This window comes from Cucurbita moschata, unplaced genomic scaffold, assembly GCF_002738365.1.
Source record: "Cucurbita moschata cultivar Rifu unplaced genomic scaffold, Cmos_1.0 Cmo_Scf00023, whole genome shotgun sequence".
Classification (NCBI taxonomy): Eukaryota; Viridiplantae; Streptophyta; class Magnoliopsida; order Cucurbitales; family Cucurbitaceae; genus Cucurbita; species Cucurbita moschata.
The window spans coordinates 2,067,041-2,077,877 of record NW_019268539.1 but is presented as its reverse complement, the minus strand read 5'-3'; the positions used below and the strand labels follow the sequence as shown (position 1 = coordinate 2,077,877).

At 37.6% G+C, this 10,837-nt stretch overlaps 2 protein-coding genes across 3 annotated transcripts in view; both read right to left on the bottom strand.

Moving 5' to 3' along the window:
- Window positions 1–1,807, bottom strand: part of LOC111460072 (chaperone protein dnaJ 49) — a 2,542-nt gene extending 735 nt beyond the window's left edge. For both annotated transcript variants that reach the window (XM_023103157.1, XM_023103156.1), the window contains exons 1-2: window positions 1,620–1,807; window positions 284–1,449 (exon numbers count right to left, since the gene is read on the bottom strand). In XM_023103157.1, coding sequence (XP_022958925.1) covers window positions 286–1,338 — 1,053 coding nt within the window. In that variant the 5' untranslated portion in view covers window positions 1,339–1,449; window positions 1,620–1,807 and the 3' untranslated portion in view covers window positions 284–285. The remainder of the gene's footprint in view (window positions 1–283; window positions 1,450–1,619) is intronic.
- Window positions 1,808–2,930: 1,123 nt separating this feature from the next.
- Window positions 2,931–10,166, bottom strand: LOC111460444 (condensin-2 complex subunit D3). The gene is made up of 10 exons (XM_023103718.1): window positions 8,597–10,166; window positions 7,065–7,781; window positions 5,692–6,189; window positions 5,046–5,137; window positions 4,857–4,944; window positions 4,510–4,624; window positions 4,293–4,419; window positions 4,042–4,216; window positions 3,706–3,931; window positions 2,931–3,619 (listed from the first exon to the last, which is right to left on the bottom strand). The coding sequence occupies exons 1-10, from the start codon at window positions 10,109–10,111 to the stop codon at window positions 3,147–3,149; spliced, it is 4,026 nt and encodes a 1,341-aa protein (XP_022959486.1). The 5' UTR covers window positions 10,112–10,166; the 3' UTR covers window positions 2,931–3,146.
- Between the last annotated feature and the right edge of the window lie 671 nt (window positions 10,167–10,837).

Genomic DNA, 10,837 nt, shown 5'->3' with positions numbered 1-10,837 from the left:
TGTATTTTTTTTTTTTTTTTTTTTTTTGGGATAAGAGACAGAGACTTCAGTAGTAATGATTTCTTTTTCAGGGATCATATAGAGACAGGTTCATTAAACAATCTAAGTCTAAACCACCTAACACATGAGAGACACAAAAGACTAGTTCAAATGGGATAAAAAGCTTCAAAAAATAACAAAACTTAATATTGCAGTCTTTATATTCAAGCAAAGTTAACAACTGAAGTAGCAAACAACAAGACTTGGATAATAACGCCTAAGAAATGAGAGAACCCCTGTTTACCTTTATGCAAACCCGAGATTATTCATCTTCTCGCAATGAGGAGTTGGGAGATTTTTATTCCACTTGCGTCTCTGGAGTTCTATATGACAATAACGCCAAACCATGTTTTTGTAATCCCTAATCACACTACTCTCTATTTCAGATCGAGCTCCGCTTCCAAGAGGATATCTTTCATCAAAATCTGATGATTTGACAAAAAACTCCACTCCATGTTTCTCCGTAGCCATGGGAATACTGTAGGATAGATTTTTATGCAAAGAATAGTCTGGCTCTGGAAAGGGCATATAAGCCAACAAGACAATTAACAAGAATGGTAACATTAGAAGTAAAATCAACAAGTTGGGACCTCCCCCATCAGATTCTGTCCTCCGTTGGCTTCTCGCACCTCCAGTGCTATAAGTATAAGCACGACTCGTCTGAAACATATTTCCTTGCCCAAAGAACGCCCTGAATATCTCATCAGGATCAAAATTTTCTTCAAACAAATCACGACCAGTTCTCCTGCGCCTTACATTATGCTGTTGGTTGTACTCATATTGATCAACCAAAGCTGTGTGGTCATATTGCCTTCTCGACGTGTCATTGCTCAAACACATGAAAGCCTTGGATAATTTCTTGAATGCTTCATCTGAACCAGGAGCCTTGTTCTTATCAGGGTGAACTTTCAAGGACAATTTCTTATAAGCTCTCTTAATTTCTTCAGCCGAACTAGTTTTCTCCACACCGAGAATTTTGTAATAGTCCTTAGCTGTTTTTATCTGCCTGATCAATTGAACATGTTCAATACTGTAATTACGTTCACCATTCAAACCGTCAACATGATTCGCCGAACCAGAAACACTATGAACTTTTCCCGCGCGTTTCCCATCGGAGGAAGATGAAGGTGATTTCGAGTCAATATCCTCGCACGCCGACAATAACTCGTTCACTTCCAAACTCCGATTAAGGCGACAAGCAATTTTAATGAATTTAAGTGCTCGCTCTTTATTCCCCGATGCAATTGCTTCTTCCGCTATGCGAATACATCTTAAAGCTTCGTCCTTATTCCCATCCATAATCGCACCGACACAATCTTTCAAAGAAAACCCTAAACCGCCGGATTTCCTTCAGCACAATTTCATATACAATTCCAACTATACTGATAACAAATTCGAGACAGATAAGACCTAAATTACAGAAAAAAAAAAATAGAAATCCACTATCAAATTTCGCAACAGTACTGGCAGTGAGCGGATCAACAAAATCACATAAGCAAGGCTAAGCTAGAGTATACAGCATTATCATCCACATTATATATACACGATAGATAAGAAAGGATGAGGAGTGAGAGTCGTGCCTGATGAAAGAAGATTGACGGCTTCAAACTCGGAGAAAGATGAGGATCGGGATTCATTCAGAAGATTGAACTCCTAAAAGAAAAAATTTCCCCATGAACACCGAGCTCGGAGTTGGCCTGCTGCAATGGCATTCGTTCGTCAGCAGACAGGACTTTTCATTTCCATTAAAAGCCGTGGAGACTTTCAGAGATTTAAGGTAGAGATTTAAGCAATAAATTTTAAAAAAAATAAATAAATAAGGTATTAATTATAATTTTAACAAGGATGGATGGCTTAATTCTCATTCCAGATAATTACAATATTTATTAAATTTAAAACCCTAAAATAAACACTATCTAAATTTAAATCTAAATTAGGTAACAATTTAAAGTTAAATTAAATTCCTTGAAATTACATTAAAATATAACATCTAGATAAACTTTTAAAATATATATATATATATACCCTGAATTTAAATTTAGTCTAAAAAAATTGTTTATTTATAAAATTGTTTATCTAAATAATTACCATTTTGGATAAAATAGGATTACATGTACACATATCTTAACAATTAAGTATTTCAAGTTCAATCCAATTTATGTAATAAAATATAATTATCGATTCAACATCCGTAAATAATAAACTATATGAAATTATAAATAAATTTCTTTAATAGGAATTGAAATGAATAATACATGGATCACACCAAATTCAACTTTAACTAGATTTACAGTGAGTTAAATTACAAATTAAGTATTAATCACTCTATTTTTTAAATTATAAATTTAATATTTCAATTTTGATATTTTAAGATTTACAAATTTATTAAATATAAAATTAAAAAAAATTAAAAATATATTAACACAAAAGGAAGATTTTAAAATTTTATTAAGACTTCACTCAAAATTAAGTTTGAAAAGTCTATTCCCTGTTCGCCTATGGTCCCTTGAATTGATTTATCATTGGAATCGTTTCATGATCCATAAGAATAAGTCTGTCTCCATGTTAACTAAATAGACACAACTTAAAAGTAAAGAAATTGATAATTAAACTTTAAAGGTTTATTCTTAATTTAGATCACGACAACGTCGATCAAATGGAGGATTTCCACCTAAACATCATTTTGCTATGAAAACCTTAACTAATTGGATCTAAGAACGTTTACGAACATACAAACTCCTAAATCACAAATGTTAAAACTCTTGAATCCCGAATCAAGAAGATTTCCACCTAGACATGGTTTAGATATGAAAACCTTAAGTAATTGGATCTAAGAACATTTACAAACATACAAACTTCTAGATCACAAATGTTAAAACTCTCGAATCTCGAATTTAGTACAAATTTACCTTAATCACACGAAATTTCTCACATTCACGAGCCATTCTCAACACATTCTCTCATACTTCTAAGGTATAACCATTCTAATAAGCTTCTATTTCACACGGAAGAAGAAATTAAATACATAAACAAAAGAGAACAAGATTACAACAACATAGAAAGCTTCACAAAATATCAAACTACGTTACCTGGTTAGCCTATGCACATTAGTTTTCTTCATCAGAATCAAAAGACTGCCGTTTCCTCACAGATTCAATCACATTCAAGCGTGAGGTATTTGCGCCATTGTTTCCACCAGTACGAGACTTGAGTTTAGGCAAACTTAGAGAACCAAGAGGCGGCGTCGAAGTCCCTCTATTCACTTCCCTAAGCACAGACTTAGCAGTGGCTGCAGCGGCTACATCAGCAATGGCTGAAGCAACTCTTGAGTCCTTTTGGAGTTTGGAGGTTAGCTTGCTAATGGAGTTTCTAACATGAGGAGGAGCCTCAGGAGAAATATAATTAGTTGACTTTTGCATCTCGTTGACCGCTGCGGCCGCGGCCGACTTAGCTTTGGTAGCTTCGTACTTTTGAATGTCATAGACAAGCTCTTTCTGAAGTTGCTTATCAGCTACCAACATGTCATCGATGTCGTTCTTGTAGTCTTTGAGAAGAACTAGAAGACATTCCATAAGAGAACCTATTTTCACAAAAGTATAAAAGGTTAAACATATCACAGGTTCGGTTTGAAACAACTTTCTAGCATTTAAAGAAGTGATTTCACACCTATAAGAGGGCTATTCTTGCTTTCCATTAGCCTTTTTAGCTCAGTGAAGATGGGAAGGGAGTTTTGAATGAGACTTTTTCTCACAACATGAGTGATAACCTTTCCTCTAGCAGCAGACGCCCCTCCGCTCTCGCCTCCTTCCTCATCTACATCACCAGATTCCGACGACGACCCTCGATTTATTGATAATCGAATCTCCTTACAAGCAAGAATATCAAAGGTGTCCTGTGATCTCAGCCAAGGAGAACTAATAAGATTCTAGTATGTAAACACTAAACAAGAGAAAAGAAGAGAAGAAAAAATACAAAGATTGTTGAAAGCTTTTGAATTTGAACCTGTAAAACAGACCGTGCAGTGGTATCATCCATACTGAGTTTACCATCTGAAGCTTCACCAAGAATCTCTGAACATAGCTTTGCAAAGGTGGCCAGGAGATGTTCGGGAGACATTTGTTTTAACAAAGAAACATAAATGTGCATTCTCTTGCGCCTCGAACTTTCATCATTACCTCTAAGAATATGAACTTTAATCATTTTCCATTACAGATAATTGTGATAACATGTCACAAAGTTCAAACATTCCTTACCGAATGGAGAATAATCGGCTTTCAGCTCTCGAAGCCTTCGAATCGTTATGTCCAGAATGGGCACGACAGTCATTCAGAACATAAATTGCTTCTACAAAACTGTTGTAAGCCAAAAGTGGCGCCTTTACTGCAAATTCAGTTTCACAATTCAAAAGTATTGGCATGTTGTAATGATGTGATCAATATTATAACCATGAGAACGAATAGTAATGCTAACCTTTTAAAATGTTCCCGAAAAGGAAATCTGCTAGTTGACGAATCTTCTCTGATTCGTCGACAAGTGAGAAGAGAAACCGAAGAAACAAAACCCCTCTCCATTTCACGTAGTCTCTCTGAAAATTAAAATGGTATTTGTGAGAACCCACGTCGGTTGGAGAGGAGAACGAAGCATTCATTATAAGGGTGTGAAAACATCTCCCTAGCAAACACGTTTTAAGAACTTTGAGGGGAAGCTAAAAAGGGAAAGCCCAAAAAAGAACAATATCTGCTAGCGTTGAGCTTGAGCGTTACAGTATTATGTGAAAATCTGGAGAAGTTTTTAGGGGTTGGGGAATGAAGAATTACCTGTAGTAATCTCGATAGAAGTATGAATGTGTGTCTTCTGACAAGTTCACAAGGGTCGCGAAGGCATTTCGTGATCTTCGTAAGGTAGCTGTTCAATACAGAGATGGTTAGATAGTAACATGTAAGAAACATTAAAAGACTTCACTATGATTGCCATTGCCAAACACTCACATCGTGCATTAATCTTACCAATCAACTAGAGCAGTATAGCGTACACAAAAATCTGCCATCGTGATAACAAGGTTGTTGCGGAGAGCTGCACAGTCACTATTTTCAAGCTCCTGAACTAATATAAAACTTTTAGGCCACTAGAGGTGTATCAAAAATAAATTATGATTGCATAAAAGACGCTGATAAAGTAGTATGTACAACGATTATAGCTTTGATATCTATTAGAAGACATGGAGGAAGAACTTTAATTATTTATTTATTATATATATGTACATAAGAAGAGAGAACTTCAATAACAAACAGATAGATCAAAATTTATGGGTAGGGGGAACACTTCAATTCTACAATGGATGATATTTCAAAACGAGTATATGATTGAACTCATATAGTTATCGTGGTATTATTCCTTTAACCAGACTAATGCCAGAAATCTACTTGTTTAAACAACATTCACGTAAATCATAAAAAATCACGACTCTCTACAATGGTATGATATTGTCCACTTTGAGCATAAGCTCTCGTGGGTTTGCTTTTGGCTTCTCTAAAAGGCCTCATATCAATGGAGATGTATTCCTTACTTATAACTTCATGATCATTCCCTAAATTAGCAAGACTCCCTCCCAACTTCTCAACGATATACGTGAATGAAGAATCAAAGCCTAACCTGTAAAAATAGAGGAATGTAGCTCTTTGCACACTTCTCGTCAGCAAGGCAAATCTTCCCCATTGTCAACCATGCTTGAACGTATAAAGAAGGCGCAGTTTCCTTTATAGATACCGTTTGAATAGGTAGTTTATTCGATTTGGGATCACGGTTTCCAGAAGTGATAATGGTGTGGAGAAGTGGTATGATGGTAGTTATGTCAGCAGATGGACAGATGATAATCAAAGAGCCAATGGTGTAAGCGGCAGTGATTGCTCGTGACAGGGACTTGCTCGGGGCAGTTGCACGCTTTCCCAATCTACTACCACTTTTAGGAGGTGGTGTTATGAAGTTCACATCTTTTTTTGCTTTTCTATGCTTGGATATATACTTCTCCAATATTTGAGAGGCTTTGGAGAGCAGCTGGTTTACCCATGTTAGGATCAGCGTATCGGCTTCAGCAGATTGCATAGCCTGCCGTTTGCACAATGTTTTAAGTGTTTTTACATGCGCATTCACCTACCAAGAGATCACCATTAAATACAAATGCGTGTGAGATATCAAGAAAAACAGACTGGAATAGTAAGTATTGATCTATCAAAATTGATGCTTGGCAGGCAAATTACTATAAGAAAATCCAAACCCAGAACATTTTTGGCTTGTATTTAGATTATTACTTGATCACTGTTTTCCATAAATTTTTCAAATATTCTGGATGTTTACAGGCCTCTTTTCCCATTTTAAAGATGTTTGAAACAAGAATGGTGAAGCAAAATAAAAAATAAGAAAAAATCCCAATTGCAAAACACATGCAGGTGCTCTCACACGCATTGGCTGATGAGATGAACTTATCATGAATAGCTAACTACCCACGCTCACCAGCCATCTATTCATGTTCACTGCAGAAGAGTTGTTAGCCAATTCCAATAAGAATTTTCCCCCACTTCAATGACATTTTAGTGAAACAGTACGCATACATGCTAAAAATGTTTGGAAATAATTTTGAAACCATTAAACTCATTTTAAACGTGTCTTTAATTAATTAAAATCAATTTTGATAGCATAAAACTTGACATTTAATTGACTTTAAATGATAAAAGAACATGCTCTGATAAAGGTAATTTTGACTATTTCAAAATCATTCTCAAACACGTCCTTAATAACTACTCAGAAACATAGAGAAATATTATACAGCATAGAACTGTATCCATGATGAACAGTGTTCATTTTTACCATTAATAGGCTAGAGGATGACATCTTTGTCCGTGGAAGTGTGTTAAGAAACTACTTATTGGTGAATTTAATCTTGATTATCTAATCAACAGCATTGGAGAAATAAACCAACAATTATAGACTGTAAAACAAAGTCTGAAAACAATCCTTTTGATGCTTACCTCGGTAGAATGCATGCTGAATTCTTCAACCTTTTTAATCAATTCGTGAGCCAACTTTTCTGCAGGTTCTGGAGGCAGCTCAAGAGAAACATTAGAGATGGTTTGCAAGAGAAAAACTCGATCTTGAGCCCAAGCGATGGAATTTGACTCTGGGTTGTTTTCATCTCCGAATAAACCTACTTGAGCCACTGGACTCCCAAACTCAGTCCTACCATGATCATCCAGGATTTTCCAGTGATGATGAAGAAACTCCCAGTCCACTTCTTTCACAAGATAAGCTGACACTTCCGACAGCAGGAACCAGGCACCCGGGGGAGCTGTCCACTTCTCCGGTGGTAAGGATTGCCTTAGCCATAGGGATTCAGATGTCCCTATAATCTTCTGAAGTGAAACGGCAATTGAGGGTTTTAATCGTTTCTTTTTTCCCAAGTTAGCACAAACTTTCTTCACCCACGGCATTACCTCTGCATGACTTATCTCTTTAAGAAGATCCAATACTCCAGGAATTAACAACTCAAATTGCCTCTTTAAATCAAGTGTTCTTGATCCATCACGGGGTAAACTTGAAGATCCAACTCTAGACAGCCGGTCAAGTACTAGTTCTTGAAACAAGTTTTCACACTCTTCTTGAATGCTAGATTCATTATCAGCAATCAAACGTGGAATAGAATGTAGCCACTCGACAGTGACACTTTCATCTGGGAATCTTCGGAAGGCCTAAGAGTAAATAATGATTCAAACGTGAGACCAATAATGAATGAAAATTTGAAATTGTAACTATTAGCAGTTGGGCACAGCAGAAAATGAGAGAACTAACTCCAAAATATCAAAAGCTCCAAAGAAGATGACCAATAGTAAAAGAGAATTTAATATATCATACAACCACTATAGGATCAATGATCACTTAGTTTCATTTACCTCATTTAAGACGACAACTTTATTTTAATTTTTATGTGGATATGCACGGTTATCAGCAAGGAATGAAAGGAAAGAGACAGGAGAAAACAACGTTTGCTTCGTGAGAAAATTAGCGAACGTGGACTCCGTCCCAACAATTCTCAACAATCCTCTTCTAGAACAAAGTATACTATAGAGCCTCCCCTGAGGCCTATGGAGCCCTCGAACAGCCTCTCCATAATCGAGGCTAGACTCATTTTCTGGAGTCCTCGAACAAAGTACACCCTTTGTTCGACACTTGAGTCGCTTTTGCTACACCTTCGAGGTTCGCAATTTCTTTGTTCGACATTTGAGGATTCTATTGACATTGTTCATTTAAGGACATGGCTCTGATACTATGTTAGGAATCACGAACCTCCACAATAATATGATATTGTCCACTTTGAGCATAAGCTCTCGTGGCTTTGCTTTTGGTTTCTCCAAAAGGCTACTCATACTAATGGAGATGTATTCCTTACTTATAAACCCATGATCATTCTCTAAGTTAGCCATGGTTGGGACTCAATCCTCAACACCTCATACCAACTAAACACATTATATAAACTTTAAACTTGTTAAAAACGTTTGTGATTCACCTCAGAAAGAGCCAACATTGCAGCTTTCCGTATGCTAACAAGTGGGTCGGAACAAGCAATTCCAACGGTCTTCAGCATATCTCCATCCATTGATCCACCAAGGAGGGCTGTACACTTGGTAACCAGAAATAACGCAGCCTTCCTAACTGCCGCCTTCTCATCCACACACCTTTTTCGCAAACGAGCATGAATTTCACTTCCATTCTTTTTGCAATGTCTGTCACCAGACCCCAACACTTCCTTCAGTAAGGCCTTATTCTTGTCATTGTCAGACAAGAACACCACAAGGTGAGCTAAGTTGGATAGTGCCCGGGCACGAATTGTAGCACCAGCATCTGAACATCGTTGGACCAATGCCACCAAGCACCCAAATCTCCACGAATCCTTCAGTTCACTTTCGGAATCAACGGCCACTGGATCACTCAAGGACATTATCAGCGTTGAGATAAGATCACTAGCTAACAGCCTAAGATTAGACTTTCCTCGGGTCATCTTCACTACATAATCCACAAACCCAATTTGATCCTTGAATTCCATCACTTTAACAACCTCCATTATTGAATCAACAGCTAAAGCACGAGGCTCGGATTTCTCAGGTGCCTTCTGAACCAAATACCTTGGAAGATTCACCAGAGCGCTTTTAACACCATCTGATTCCTTTGCTGCATTCGCTATTTGAATAGTGACAAACTCCAGCGCAAACGCTCGCGCCTGATCTTTATGATGAAGAATCAATGGTGATAGAGATTTAATCACCTCAGCGGCAATACTCACCAGATCCCCATGCTCAGGACGCAATGTAGCACTCAAAATCCGCGAACATAAATTGGTTAACTTACTATAGATACTTAAATTACTGCATACTTCTAGTGCCAAAACCGGAATATCAATTACAGTTTCAACCAAAGATTTCAAACTATCAGGGAATCGATCCAAATGAATCAAACTCATTAATATCCCTAACCTCTCAAGCACAGGATACAAGACTCTTGCATCGAATTCACCATCATGATGTCCGCCATTAAAACTCTGCCTCTGCGCACAATTCCTCAAACCCTTACCCTTAACACCGCCTTTCCTCTTCCGTTTGGGAGCAATGGACTCCTGATTCGGCGTAGTCCGTGGTCGCTGCTTCAAGAATCGTCTCATAGACCTGAGAAACGAAAGAAAATCCATCGGATTGAACAGCGTGAAAACTGGTGCATTTGGGGCCAGAAGAAGGGACAAATAGACTTTAGAGGCTAAGATCGAAACGCGAGGGGAAGGCTCATCCATGGCGGAGGCGATGGCGCGGATGAGGGAGGACGGAGACAGGGATTTGGCAGAGAGGTCTTCGTAGAGGCGATCGACTGGTTGTTGTTCATCGGTACCGATTGAGTTGTCCAACAAGCTTTGAAGGTTGAAGAGAGCGGACTCGGAGAGCGGCGGCGGAGGCTGAGAATGGAGATTTGTAGAGCCGTCGAAACAGCGAGCTTCTTCGAGCTCTGTGAGGATTCGAGAAACGGCTTCCTCCATGGCTGTGAAGTGTGAAGTTCGGAGGTCGGTCGCGATAAATCGCCGACGTCTCCAGTTGTGTTCGAATCTTCGAATTTTAACTTCCCGCTTAAAAGCCTTTCTCACAGCAGTCTCTCATCGGATGCCACGTGGATATTAAACACTTTTGGGAATTATTTTATTTTAATACTTAATTTGGTTATTTTTAATAAATTTTAAAATAGTCTTTGCATTTTCAACAAATAATTAGTTTTTAACATCTTCGCAAACCCAATCTCTATTTAAAAAGAAAAATGCAAAAACTAAACCTCTAGCCGCTCATATGCTATTCAAAATTGAAACCATAACATCTTTAGCGGTATACTAGTCTACCTTATCTAGCAAAGTGAAGATCTCACTTATCTGAAGTAGTATTTTGGTATAGAATAAAAGTATCATCAACCGACAATTATTGTGAGACCCCACGTCGGTTGAGAGTGGAGCAAACCATTATTTATAAGGGTGTAGAAACCTCTCCAGCGTATACGCATTTTAAAACCATGAGGCTGACCGTGATATATAACAGACCAAAGTAGAGTTAGAGAAAGAACTAAAGCATTCTTCATAAGTGTGTGGAAACCTCTCCCCAATAGACACATTTTTAAACCGTTGTCGGTAATACGTAACAAGCCAAAACAAACAATATCTATTAACGTTAAGCTTGAGCTATTACAACTACTACTACAAGTACACCTACACATTTAATGT

Coding starts and splice junctions, on each gene's coding strand:
- LOC111460444 (XM_023103718.1), bottom strand. CDS start 10,111: ATGGAGGAAGCCGTTTCTCGAATCCTCACAGAGCTCGAAGAAGCTCGC. Junction 7,782..8,596: donor CAATGTTGGCTCTTTCTGAG/GTGAATCACAAA, acceptor ATTTACTCTTAG/GCCTTCCGAAGATTCCCAGA. Junction 4,420..4,509: donor TTTCGGGAACATTTTAAAAG/GTTAGCATTACT, acceptor CTGAATTTGCAG/TAAAGGCGCCACTTTTGGCT.